The sequence below is a fragment of the Lolium rigidum genome, chromosome 1 (assembly GCF_022539505.1).
Source record: "Lolium rigidum isolate FL_2022 chromosome 1, APGP_CSIRO_Lrig_0.1, whole genome shotgun sequence".
Classification (NCBI taxonomy): Eukaryota; Viridiplantae; Streptophyta; class Magnoliopsida; order Poales; family Poaceae; genus Lolium; species Lolium rigidum.
The window spans coordinates 72,710,016-72,724,357 of NC_061508.1; the positions used below are offsets into that span (position 1 = coordinate 72,710,016).

The following is a 14,342-nucleotide window of genomic DNA, read 5'->3' on the forward strand; positions in this document are numbered from 1 at the left end:
TCCAAAAGTGAGAGAGTTAAAAAAACATTCAATTTTAATGGTTGGTTAGGGTGGATCTCGTGAGCATTGCACATCATGTTCAAGAATATGATTTGTTTGTCACATGTGAGACTGACCGATGGCGAGTCTAGTCATACTGTATAATTCTTCTCATTAGTTGTTGGTATTGTTTGTTATCTTGCATGTTTCTCGTGTTATGTGATCAACTAGCTAATTGCATAGAATAATAATAATCTTCTGTCATGACATTATGTGTTAGAGGCAAGTTTTTATTCTATTTTATACCGGTTGGCACCAGAAAATCCTCTTACATGTAGATACTGGTGTTTAATTACCGCGTACGTTAGTTTAAATTAATTTTGCATTAAAAACTCGATACGGAGTATGTGTTAGAGTAGTGACCAACTCTCCAACCTATTTATTTCGGAGGCTCCTTTGAATAGAAAAAGGCCCATCGTGATTAAATGCAAGTGGTTTGTGTTAGGAATAAATCCTTGCCAAACATTTTGCACTAATTATGTCAAGATTATAAGGCACAATCAATATAGAAGGCAAGAAGTTAAACCAGACCATTATGACTTGATTGAATCAATATAAACATATAACCGGTGCGAGACAAAGCATCGATTCTCACATACCAACACTCACATTCTAAAGCGATACCTTTCTAGGAATATTGCCAATAAAGAGGGTGTCTAGTTCATAGCCGAGCACGTCATCCAAGGAGGTGGCATGACTACAAATGTTACTTCATTCAAGTTGGTTTATGAACAAGAAGTCATTCTACCCATGGAGATGAATATGGCCGCCATAAGGTTTGCGAGACAAAAATGATTTAACCAACAAAATAAATATTAGTCAGATGATGCAAACCATTGATGAAATGGCACATAAGTGCTTGATGGCCTTAAGGGACACCCATAACGAGGGCAGCCAAAACATAGAACAAGGTAGCCAGCTCAAACTCTTCCAAGGTGTCAACTTAGTCTGCAAAGCGATATGCGGTGGGGGGGAGGAGGGGGTTAATGATCAATGGAATCGATCGAGGAATTTAATTGCAGCCCAATCTTGTTCTCCTACAATCCCATACATAGGTGAGGAGTAATGGCAGAAGCACACAATCCAATCGAATCTTTTATCAATACATCTAGTTTTTAGACTCAAGTTTGTCTCCCCTTCTGTTGTTGATCGGTGACTTCACAACCACAATTTTGCTCGTTGACCGATAATCGAGTTAGAGGCTGGAAAAATGATCTAGCTCAAACCATAGTTGCGGCGAGCCCTGGCATGGTCCCTCCGGGGCGAGTGGGGTTTCAGTTCACAAAAGCATTGGTGAGACTGTCTTGTGCACCATGTTTCTCGACGGCCTCCTTCGGCACGTGTTACGATATATCACCCCCGGTGCCAAGAGTACATATGAGCGCGTTCATGTTTGAACAGTTGGCTATGGTCGCTTGGGTGACAGAGTTGACAACTCGGCTTCACGGCCGGTGTGGATCGGCTTGTGGAGCCTCGAGGCTAGTGTGTGCACCGATAATATATAGATTTTGGTTTGGTTTTCTATTAACCGACCAACTCTTATTCTTCTTAATGAGAACGTAGAGGTGCAGTGGGTTGCTCAAGAAACATCACACATTGGCATATACTAATTCCCTAATTATCTCGGCCATGAAAAAAATAACATAGATTAATTCCAACAGTGGCACCGTCTTTCTAAAGTATAAGATGCGTTTAAATTTCATTGACCGGTAACATATAACTTTGACAATAATCTGCACGTACTACTAATATATCTAGAAAATTTATATAAGTATATGTGAGATGACATCAAGGTTCAAACAAGTGTTGAGCGCTAAACGAACGGTGAGGCTCTGCCTTGAGAAACTAATGCTTAAGCGTGCTTAAGCGAGCTTAAACGCCGCCTAAGCGTGTAAGGCAAACCATGCATAGGTAAGCCTAAAATGAGAAATATTGAATAACCTCACGTAGTTCTGTGTTGTTTCTACTCCAACAAAAGGCCCAAAAAGATGCCTCTTGCTTCTCGGTCGTAGCCAAACACATCGATCCCCTTCAAAAGACCCAATAACCTCATGCACTGGAAATAAATTGATCCCCTCCTACATCCCAGCCTCTCAGGTCCCAGGTCGTAGCATCCACTCACGCACGCTCGCTTCTCTCACTTTGATCCCCTCGATCTGGACTGGAAGGGGACGAGGGGAACGAGTTGCTGGAGGAAGGGGACCCTGTCTAGGCAGCCTTGAGGAAGATCTAGAGGGCAGCTCGGAAGAGGAGCTTGACCAGCGGCGCGGAGGAGCTCCAATGGCACTGCCTCTTGCTTCTGCCTCGACACGGAAGTGGAATTGAGATGAGTACCGGATCCCTAACCCTAACCCTCTTGCTTCTGCGTGAGAGCCCACCTCCATAGCTCCTCCTCGCTTTTCCTATGGCATAGGCTAAAAGCTGAGCGGAAGGCTTCGCCGCTTAGCTCTAATCTACGCTTAAGCGTACGTTTAGGAACACTTTTTTTTAACCATGGATGGTATTGATTTGCAAAAATTATGAATCAAAAACCGTGCAACTGAAAGTGTGTCTATTTTAGGGGAAGAAGTGTGTCTTACTCCCTCCGTCCACAAATAAGTGTACGTGCGGGTTTTTCAAGAAATATTCTGAAGTGGAGTAAAAATACATTGAGAACATGCATCTCTCCTCTTTAATTTTTTGACCTCCAATAAGCTAAGTGTATGTAGAAAACAAGAAAATATGTGATTAATATTATTGGGTTTGATTTCCGTGCAATAAGAGAGATGCAATTATAGTGCATTGGAAAGATAGGAATACACTCTTTTGTGAACAAAGTTTAGGACTAGATGTCCACTTATTTGAGGGAAAACGCTTTCCATCAGCCCACCGATGGATCTCAGAAAATCGGTCGTTCCTCGCTCGCTACGGAAACCAGCACAACGCCGCCGCTGCTCTCCCCCCGCGAGCTCGCCGCCCAAGCTCCTCCCCCGGCGAGCGCACCGCCCAGCTCCTCCCCGACGAGCTCGCCGCCCCTGCTCCTTTCCCGGCGAGCGCGCCGCCCAATCTCCTTCCCGTCGAGTGTGCCGCTCCATCTCCTCCCCGTCGAGCTCGCCGCCCAAGCTCCTCCCCCGGCGAGCGCGCCGCCCAGCTCCTCACCCGACGAGCGCGCCGCCGGTGCCCCTCCCCCGACGAGCGCGCCGCCGCTGCTTCTCCTGGCGTGTGCGCCGTCTACTTCCCATCCAGCTGCGCGCCCCACCACCGGTGCTGTTGCCGGCGGGGGAGATATTGGTGGAGATGGCCAAGTAGGTTTGGGGGCAGCATACAATAATTTTTTTGTTGGTTTTACTGTTAACTATTGTTGTTAATATTTTGGAGATTTGTTGTAAATATATTTTATGATATGGGAATTATTTTTTGTTGTAAATTTGTTGTGGATTATTGTTGTAAACACCTAAATTATTTGTGGTTTTTTTGCTAATTATTTGTTGTAAATATGTTACTGAGCTGGTATGAAAGCTAAGTATTATTGTAAACACCCCAATATAAAAATGTTGGCTTTTGTTGTGAATTATTGTTGTAAATATGTTACTAATTTGGTGTAAAGATATTTATGGCATGGAAACTGACTATTTGTAAACACCCCAAGAAAATGTTTTTTGCTCCTAGTTTGTTGTTGTAAACATATTGGTTATTTTGTTGTAATCGTTTGTCATTTTTGTAAATATAGTTTTTGATTTTTGTTGTTAGCTAATCTGTAATAAATAAAATGTTGTTAACCACTTTTGCATTGCTACAAACACATCTTTTTTTTGTTGTAATGGCCTGCAATTTTTGTAAATGTCTATGGTAATTTTTGTTGGGAATGAACCTAGAGCAAAAATTATTGTTTAACCACTTATATTTGTAGCATTAATTTTTGAAAAATATTGTCATGATTTTGTTGTATTACGTAATTTTTTGGTTCGCGGGGTGAAGATTTTTGTTGTAATACGCTCTATTATAGGCTAAAATCTGCACAGTGCATACCTATACCTTTATAGTTTAAATGGTCTGGCCCTGGACTGCGGGTTGATTTTCAGAAAACCTGAGGGGGTAAATGCAAACATTGGCGTGGCTGTTTGTGGACGCCGGATCGCGATCCGATGGCGCGGAGATCAACCGATTTTCTGGCCCCAGATCGGGCGACCGAGGGCTAGCGTTGCCCTTATTTGAGGACGGAGAGTATATTTTAGGACAAACCCCAAATGTCCCCCCAAAGTTGTCAGATTAAAACCAGTGGTGGGCTTGACAACTTTGCTTTTCCTTTTTTTTTCTTTTTTCAACAGCGCAACTGCTACTTTAGCTGCTGCGCGGTCCTTATCTAAGCAATAACTGGCAACTCCTGTACAATGCGTTGCCTAGTTTGCATAGCTAGTGATGTCGATCCTCCTTGGTTTGCCCAAACGCGTAGGCATTATACACCTCCATCTGCATACCCAAAGCCAAAGAACGGAAGTAACAATATCCATGCACCGAATGCACGGATGCAACATTGCCGATCGAAGACCGACCCGAAGAAAGCTTGCTCGCACGAGCTGCTAGCCAGTAGCGCGGAGAATGGTAGCCGGTTCCGCGCCGTTCTTCATCGCGCCCGGCGTCACGCTAATGCTCGTCGCGTGCGTTCTCGTCATCTTATGGGCCCTGCGGCGTGGGGCCGGCGCCGGCGCAGCCGCCGATCAGGAGCGTGCACTCGCCGCGGAGGACGGCAGAGGCAAGGGCCTGTCTGCCGACGAGCTCGAGGCGCTGCCGTGCCATGACTTCTTCTCCGATGGCGCCGCGGCCGCCGACTGCTCGGTCTGCCTGGAGGCGTTCGAGGCCGGCGACCGGTGCAGGTGCCTGCCAAGGTGCGGGCACAGCTTCCACGCCAGGTGCGTCGACCCGTGGCTGGGGAAGAGCCGCTTCTGCCCCGTGTGCCGCGCCGACGTGGTGCCCGTGGAGCCGGAGGGCGAGCTCGTCAAGGTGGCTAGGGAGGGCGCCTTGGCGGAGCCAGCTTTGGGGGCGGAGATGGCGCTGGACAGGAGAAACGCGGCCACGTTGGAGATCGTGGTGATTGAAAGGCTGCAGCAGTACAGTTGGACTCTTCATCCCGGGGTCCTGTTGCGCTAGCTTGATTTCTATTGTTTTTTTTACTATATATATAATGGATATTTTGAGATGTGTGGGCATTTTTTTAAGACATGCATTAACATTGTTGATGGACGCTGAACAATTTTTATGATCTACTTTTGTATCACCGCGATACAAAATAAAAGTTGAACATTTAACAAATTCTACAAACAATATAACCAAGTTGCGGAAATAAATATATTGGTTGGAGTAAGTTTTATGATGATATATCTAGGGAAAAGTGAACGAGAGACTTTATAACAAATCAATCTTCTTTGGACATATCATTTGTTGTAGGTTGGTGAGGAAGAGGGTTGTAAGGTGGAGGGGCACGGATTCCCCATGGGCGCCACCATCGATCTACCGTATGGAGAGGCACATAGGTGGGTCTAGGGATGCGAATTTGGGTGTCGTGGGGTGGACTCGACGAGCGCCATACGGTGGACGGTGTAGGCAGCTACCCACGAGTGACATGGGGAGGGGACGTCCAGGAGCAACACCTCGGTGAAGTGGAGTTTGCTGGAGGGTAGGAGGAGAGCTAGTTGGTCTTCCATGTCAATTTTTATTGCAAAGCGTTTCTTATGGTCAACAATGGTGCATGGAGAGGATGTACGAGGGGGGATGTGTACATTGTGGGTACTATGTGTCACGCGGAGCGTGTCACATCAGGACCAAGCCCCAGGAAAGGCGCCAGCTGGGAGTACGTCTTCGGCAAAGGAAAGTGACAACGAGTGACCTGCGAGTCACATAGGATAGTGGATGCCAGTTGCGTTTGGTGAAAGGGATTTAACACCCGTGATCTGAGGATATCAGTAGGAAGAAAAATAAAAATCGTCTCCACTCCTGCTCCCCTTTTCTCTCTTCCTCCCCAAGCAAACCTGCTTTGTATCAGATCTCGTTATATCAAAGGTTTGGTGAACGCGATTCATACACCTTGGGCATAGCAAATGGTATCAGAGGCTCTGTTCGATCCGTAGCGTTGCAATAATCTCAAAATCCTACTAGTAAATCGTCTGCTCACAGTTGTTGGTTTCTTTCGAGCGATCCGGCATAAATCCCATGCAACGTTCGGTTGATTCAGAGGAGTTCGCCGCAACGGCCCCGTTCAAGCCGAGCGCGCAAGTCCGATTCACGGTGAGCGCAATGGAGGCGATGGAGGCGCGGTTGCTGGAGAAGTTGGGGAAACTGGATACGCTTGAGGAGTGCTTCACCACATTAGAATCCAAGTTGGATCTTCAAGCGCAACGCATGGATCAAGTGCAGATCATGGTCAATCTGTCCATGGAAAAGTTGGGGAAGTTGGAGGAGGAGCAAGCTTCGTTGGCGCTCGCGGTGAAGAACAAGGAGGCGGCGCCAGTGCGTCGGCAACCGCCGGCGGCAAGCATCATTGGTCCACGGCCGTCAAGTGCTCCGAATTTGGAGGTAGCAACATTCTCACCTCTTGCTCCCGAGACCCCAGAAGGATCTAGGTTGCGCGACCAGATACACCTCGTGCACGAACCTGAGGACACTCACCAGCGTCGGCCATGGATGCAGTGGATGGATTTTCCGCGCTTTGATGGCTCAGATGCGAGTATATGGGTAGATACCCGTGAAACCTTCTTCACTCTGTACCAAATTTCGCCGAGTTTTCAGGTGTCAACCGCAACGATGTACCTTAGAGATTCAGCTGCTCACTGGTACCATGCTTTCAAACAGAGTCATGGAAAACTTACTTGGGAGCAGTTCAGACAGGCTGTGTTGCTGGAATTTGATATTGACACTCATCGAGTCAAGATGAAGGAACTTCTTCAGTTGCGTCAAGTGGGCTCGGTAGCAGAGTACCGCCGACAGTTTGAAAAGCTGGTTTACAACATTAAGCTATATGATCCGTCTATTGGAGGCATTATGCTAGTCACTCAATTTGTGCGGGGGCTGAAGGAGGGGCTGCATATTGCAGTAGAAGCACAGTTGCCAGAAACAGTACAGCGTGCAACACTGATGTCACAAGCCTATGAGTAGCAGAGAACCAGAAGGGCACGGAAAAAATCTACAAGCAAGTGCATAACAATACTTGAAAATATAACAAACATAAGTTTGCATCGGGAGAAGCCTGGAAGGCTCAGCAGCTCAAGGAATACAGGAGAGCCAATAACTTGTGCTTCAAATGTGGAGAGAGGTGTGTACCTGGGCCCCAGTGTGCAGCTCCAGTAGCAGTACAATTGAAAGCAATGCAAATGAAGAACACTTCCGAGATTTTATCTGATGAGCTACTGGAAGTGGTCACACACTTGGAATCCCTATCCATGCATGAAACTAAGCAATTGTCTTTGCATGCTATTAGTGGTACTGACAACAGCACAATTCAGTTGTCTGCCCAAGTTAACCAGTTGACCATGGTGATGTTAATTGATGCATGCAGTACCAGTAGCTTCATTGATATATCTATGGTCTGCCCAAGTTAACAAGTTGACCATGGTGATGTTAATTGATTCATGCAGTACCAGTAGCTTCATTGATATATCTATGGTGAACAAACTGGGCCTGGTGCCAGAGACCAGACCACCAGTTCAGGTGAAGGTAGCAAATGGAGAAAAACTGAGGTGTGATAGTTATATCCCTGCATTTGCGTGGTGTACTCATGGCATCAAATTTGAGCATGATATGCAGGTGTTGGACATGGGAGGATACTCGATGCAGTGATGGGAATGGATTGGCTGAGGAAGTTCAGACCTATGAATGTTGACTAGGTGGCGAAATGGTTAGAATTTCCATACTTGCAAAAACGGTCAGATTACAAGGAGTGGTGCCTACCAATCAAGATCACATCACAGAGATATCCTTGGAACAGGTGATCCAGTTACATAGAAACAATGAACTTTGGGCAACGAAAATTTTGGAAAATGAAACTATAGTGACTAGCATTCCTGTTCCTACAGCAGTGCAACAGTTTGAGCAAATTTTTCAAGAACCCACGGACTTACCGCCATCTCGGATTTTGGATCATGCAATTACTCTGTTATCTGACAGCACACCTGTCAATGCTAGACCATATCGATATTCTCCTTTTCAAAAGGATGAAATTGAAAGGCAAGTGGCACAAATGTTGAAAGCTGAGATTATCACAGCTAGCGTCAGCCCATATGCCTCTCCAGTCCTATTAGTGAAAAAGAAGGATGGACAGTGGAGATTTTGCATCGACTATAGAAGGTTGAATTCGGTCACAATTAAGAACAAATTTCCAATGCCAGTTATAGATGAGCTTTTGGATGAACTTGCGAGCACTAAGTTCTTTTCGAAGTTGGACCTCAGAAGTGGGTATCATCAGATTCGCATGGTGGAAAAGGATGAGGAGCACACTGCATTTAAGACTCATCATGGCCATTTCTAGTTCCGTGTCATGCCATTTGGGCTGACCAATGCTCAGCCACATTCCAGTGTGTGATGAACTCCATTTTCTCTGGTTATGTGAGGAAATGTGTGCTGGTTTTTATGGACGACATATTGGTGTACATCAAATCCTTGGAAGAACACTTGCGACACTTGAAGATTGTGTTCCAGATATTGCAGGAGAACAAATTATTTGCCAAGCTCAGTGAGTGTCAATTTGCAGCAACTCAGTTGGAGTACCTCGGACATATTATATCTGATCAGGGCGATGCTACTGACAAGTCCAAAACGGAAGCTATGTTGCGCTGGCCACAGCCCATAAATCTCACTGAATTGAGGGGGTTCCTTGGTCTCACTGGATACTATAGAAAATTTGTGAAGCATTATGGGATTTTGGCCAAACCTTGACTGATATGTTACAACAGAACAAAGCTTTTGTATGGACAACACCTGCTCAACAAGCTTTTGATAACCTGAAGCAAGCCATGTCCAGGACACATGTCCTCACATTGCTAGACTTTAACTTACCCTTTGTAATAGAGAAAGATGCATGCGATGATGGCATTGGAGCAGTGTTACTCCACCATGGACATCCAATAGCTTATCTCAGCAAAGCATTGGGCATCAACAACAAGAATCTTCCCATATATGAAAAAGAATTTGTGGCAATTATGATGGCGCTGGACAAATGGCGAGCTTATTTGCAGCGGGGTCCTTTTGTAATTAAAACTGATCATAAGAGCTTATGTTGCCTGGAAGATCAGGTGCTACACACAAAACTGCAAAGAAAAGCAATGACAAAAATGATTGGATTACAATACAAGTTTTAGTATAACAAGGGCAGTGACAATACCCCTGCATATGCTCTGTCCAGGATTGGGCATGCATTTCAGGAAATCTCGGTGGTGCGGCCCGATTGGATACAAGAGGTGGTAAATTCTTATGTGGTAGATCCTCTGGCCCAGCAGTTACTCAAGGAATTGGTTGTGGCTGGCACTAATGCACAAGGATACTCATTGAGTGATGGCTTAATACACAAAGACGGCAAGGTATGGATTGGAGCCAACATTGGATTGCAGACGAAACTCATAACAGCATTCCATGCATCTGCCTTGGGAGGCCATTCTGGCATACAGGAAACATACCACAGATTGAAGAATCTATTTGCTTACACGTGCATGAAGGTGGCAGTAGAGGAATTTGTGAAACAATGTACTATTTGTCAGCAAGCAAAACACGAAAACTGTAAGTCACCAGGCCTTCTTCAGCCACTTCCTTCTCCTACCGCTCCTTGGTTGTCCATTTCTATGGATTTCATTGAGGGTTTGCCAAAGTCTAGTGGCTATGATGTTATCTTGGTGGTGGTGGACCGCGACCGCTATACTAAATATGCTCATTTCCTGCCACTGAAGCATCCATTACTGCCTCCACAGTGGCTCAACTGGTACTGGATAATGTAGTGAAGTTGCACAGCTTACCCACCTCGATTGTTTATGACAGGGATAAGATTTTCACAAGTGCCCTTTGGCAGAACCTGTTCAAGAATTTACACACACAACTCAATTTAAGCACAGCGTATCACCCTCAGTCCAATGGGCAGACAGAACTTGTGAACCAGTGTTTGGAGTTATACTTGCGGTGCTCGGTAGCGGCTTCATTAATAAAATGGGCAAAATGGCTACCTCTGGCAGAACATTGGTACAACACCTGTTACCACACTTCTCTTGGGTGCTCTCCATTCAAGGCGCTATATGGGATTGAACCTTCTCATGGCTTGTTTCTTGTCAGTTCAACCTCAACTTCCCCTGAAGTCGTAGAGATGCTCCAGGAAAGACAAAATCTCTCCAAGTTCCTACAACAACAAATTGCAAGAGCAAGTCACTGGATGAAAAAAGTTGTTGATGAAAAACGTTCATTCCGCGAGATTCAAGTGGGGGATCAGGTATTGCTCAAACTTCAGCCATATGTGCAGAAAAGTGTGGTGCACCGTCCATATCCCAAACTGTCATTCAAGTACTTCGGCCCATTCTCGATTTTAGCCAAATATGGGACAGTGGCTTACAAGCTTGACCTACCAGCTGACAGTCAGGTTCATCGTGTGTTCCATGTATCTCAGTTAAAACCCTACATATTGGAACACACACCGGTCTTCGCTCAGCTCCCTTTCCCGGTCCAGCTTGACATTGCAGATTTGGCTCTTATTCTTGACAGGCGCTTGGTAAAACGCGCCAATGCTTCTTATCTACAGGTGTTGATCAAGTGGACCACTCTCACTACTGAGTTGGCGACTTGGGAAGACTATGAAGTGATTCGTCAACGATTCCCGGATGCAGCAGCTTGGGGACAAGCTGCAACTCAAGGGGGCACCAGTGTCACGCAGAGCGTGTCACACCAGTACCAAGCCCCAGGAAAGGCGCTAGCTGGAAGTACGTCTTCAGCAAAGGAAATTGACAACGAGTGACCTGCGAGTCACATAGGATAGTGGATGCCAGTTGCTCTGGTGAAAGGGATTTAACACCCGTGATTTGAGGAGATCAGTAGGAAGGAAAATAGAATCGTCTCTACTCCTGTTCCCCCTTTTCTCTCTTCCTCCCCAAGCAAACCTGCTTTGTATCAGATCTCGTTATATCTAAGGTTTGGTGAACGATTCATACACCTTGGGCATAACACTATGCACGCGTTAGCCTTGTGAGATGTTATCGCCAAAATTTGCAGTAAGTGTTGCGGAGCTTCTCCATACAAATGAAGGCCGCTGAGAGGTGATCAGATGCACGAGAAAAAAAAAAGAGGCTTTTCTATTTTCACCGCATTCCAGTTTCACTAAAACATCGTTATTTGAACATACTTACTTAAACACAACCTCCACTCAAAATTATAAGGCATTTTTATGCTAGTACGTGGAGAAAGATCCAAGCCCAAAGGCCGAACCAGCCTAAATTGGCGTGGGCCGAAGCCTTGTCTTGTCGATAAACCAGGGAGGTCTGTCTGTCTGCTCGCTCACTCTTCGCCACAACCCCCCACTTTCTCACCCGAGGACGAATCCCCAACCCCGACTTCCGACGAGCGGATCTGTCGACGATGGCCTCTCCCAACTCCGGCGGCATCACCATCAAGGTCAGCACCACTCCCTTACCTCCTCCGTTCCTCCCCCGCCAACCACCCAACCACCAGCGCGCTTTCAGGATTTAGCCGCCTCCTGCACGATATCTCTAGCCGCCGCAAATTTTGCCGGCGCTCTTGTACCCAGCTTCCCCTCCGAGGTTTCTCGGCAGCGCGGTTCTAATCCGTATAAATGGGTCATTCGTGGATTCTGTGTCGTCGTCGATTCCATGGCCATCGGGTTAACCAGGCTCTTGGCGACCTTGCTCATTCAATCTGTTCCTTTCTCAATTGCAGGCCGAACAGGACTCGGACGGCTCGGCCCAGAGCACTGCTGACATGACCGCTTTCGTACGTGCCAGATTGAGTTCATATGTATTTGTGCTATGAGGATTGTAGATTTCGAATGTGCCTCTTCTTTTTTTGTTCTACCTGCTACTGTTTAATCATCATCATTTGTTTTTTCCCCACTGCTTGCAGGTGCAAAATCTTCTTGTTCAGATGGTGAGTCATTTATAACTTTTGTTGATGGTGTGCTATGTGCATAGGTCCACTTGCTTTATTTTCCCTTACTGAACTGTATTTCTATTTCCTTGCAGCAAACCAGGTTCCAAGCTATGTCGGAGAACATCATCTCAAAGAATATCCTTTTATAAGCCAAGCCAGTACATACATTGCTTTTTGGTTATTTTGATCAGTACAGTCTTTCGTTCATGGTTTTGTTGGATTATGATTCTCAGTAGACCATTTGACAAATCCAGCTATTGTTCTGCTAGGTCCACTGAAAAGACTAAAAACAACTGATTTATCAAAACAAAACAAAACAAATGATAGAGGTTTTAGATTGCTTACCGCACATGCCTTGTGATACTGATTCAAATCCCTACAAATGCAATGTTATTGTTTTTTAGTTTCGTTACTTGTCAAAAACCCTGAAACAAACACTGATGTTCTTTGGTACTTAACATCTAAGCTAATATCTGGAACAACTTCAATTAATAAGTGTGACAGGCGAGTACTAGGAAGAGTAAAACCATCTTTAGCAACAGCATCCACACCATTCATCTATGTTGGAAGCGTTCACTCTTTTCAACCACGTACATGTCTGTGTATAATCCTTAACCAGTGCTTACTAGACGACATGGGTGCAAGAATCGATGAGTTGGAGCTGAGCATCAATGACCTCAAGGCCGAGATGGGCAGCGATGGTATGACCCCTACCAAGGCCAAGGATGAAGAATCAAAGCCGGCAGGCAGCTCTGCCTGAGTGAAGCAGACTTGGCACTTTGTGTGAGTCATTGTCATATGTCGATATCTCCAGGCATTCATCTCTAACAAAGATATTATATGCATGATGGTGTGCATTTGAGAAATACAGTAGCTGTCATGACAGTTATCTCTTGGCTCGTGATGTTTGTGAGTGATGTACTAGAACAGGTTCTGCCCCCACCTTCCTGTGTCCAATTCCACTCGCCAGTGTTCAGGATTGTACTCCAACTCTGGTTAAGAAACATTTCCGAAATGGGATGCTGTGTTTGGCTCCTAGGAGCATATGCTCCTGATTTTTGAAATGAGTTTTAAATGTATTTTGAAATGTTAAAAAAATCCGAAAAAAATGTTGCAGGTACATCTCAATGTTCTTTGTGCTCGCAAAGTAGTTTCACGAAAACAGATATTGTTTCTGTCGGGTAAAAAAGATAACTTCAGTGCTATTTTGCGGGACATATAAAATGTTGGTTTTCCACGAAACTTGCGTTTGCATACAAAATGTTGAGATGTAAACGTGAAAAAAATTCGGAATTTTTGAACATTTTAAAAATATTGACGGGGAAGAAGGGGAAAGCCTGATAAATATTGACCAGGAAGAAGGGGAACGCCACTGCCAGCCCTAGGAAAGGCCTCCACTTGGAGGTTGAGTAGACACCGGTAGATGACCATCAGGGTGATAAGAGGAAGATCTCGATCTGTAGAGAAGAACCAAGTCGCAGACCGTAGCACGGACCTTATTTAAGGACATGCTTGCGATGATCTTCCCCACCTTTGACTCCAACCGCTAGAGCTCTGATGGAGATCTGGTCCAAGAGATCCAGCACACTACTCCTAAGCACTGGCATAAGGCCAAAAATCACAAGCATAAACCTAGAATTACTATATACACTGGATGCTCCAGCACCTCTCCTCCGCCACCGCCAGGAGGCTCAGGATTGGCCCGGTTCTTCACGGGAGACTCTCGGGAAAGTGGGTGGAGAAAGCAGGGGAAGGAAAGTGTTCTCAGCTGTTCGTTCAGTCATAATTCATACAACACATTCCAGTGAACAAATAAAGCTCTTCTTTTTCTTCTTTTAATCAGTCTTGTCTATTACTCCCTCCTCTCAAAAAAAGTATGCCACAAATTTATCTAAATTCAGATTTCTCTAGACACTAGCTCCCTCTATCCCAAAAAGGATGCAAACCTACACATGTTTTTCGGGACAGAGGGAGCACAACACATCTGAACCTAGTCCAGTTTCAAAGGAAAACTGGAACCTGAAACTAACATTTGATTTCCATAATGCCACGCAAATAGTCGTTTTTCACCTAAAGGTAAAGCCTGCAAATACCTGAGCATTTCCCGCAGTTAATGAGACAAGGCACACAAAAAAAATGACTCTGCTACAAATATGTAAAACGAATCTGACAGATTACAGACCAAAGACAACTTTTGCCAC

The 14,342-nt window shown here is 45.4% G+C and overlaps 2 protein-coding genes across 2 annotated transcripts; both read left to right on the forward strand.

The window, feature by feature from the left end:
* The first annotated feature begins 4,617 nt into the window (after positions 1-4,617).
* Positions 4,618-5,166, forward strand: LOC124647237 (RING-H2 finger protein ATL39-like). Its single transcript, XM_047187207.1, has one exon. It carries the CDS (start codon positions 4,618-4,620, stop codon positions 5,164-5,166), a length of 549 nt encoding a protein of 182 aa, XP_047043163.1.
* Positions 5,167-11,610: 6,444 nt separating this feature from the next.
* Positions 11,611-13,205, forward strand: LOC124675642 (heat shock factor-binding protein-like). The gene is made up of 5 exons (XM_047211706.1): positions 11,611-11,649; positions 11,932-11,985; positions 12,115-12,138; positions 12,234-12,276; positions 12,768-13,205. The coding sequence occupies exons 1-5, from the start codon at positions 11,614-11,616 to the stop codon at positions 12,899-12,901; spliced, it is 291 nt and encodes a 96-aa protein (XP_047067662.1). The 5' UTR covers positions 11,611-11,613; the 3' UTR covers positions 12,902-13,205.
* Positions 13,206-14,342: the final 1,137 nt, after the last annotated feature.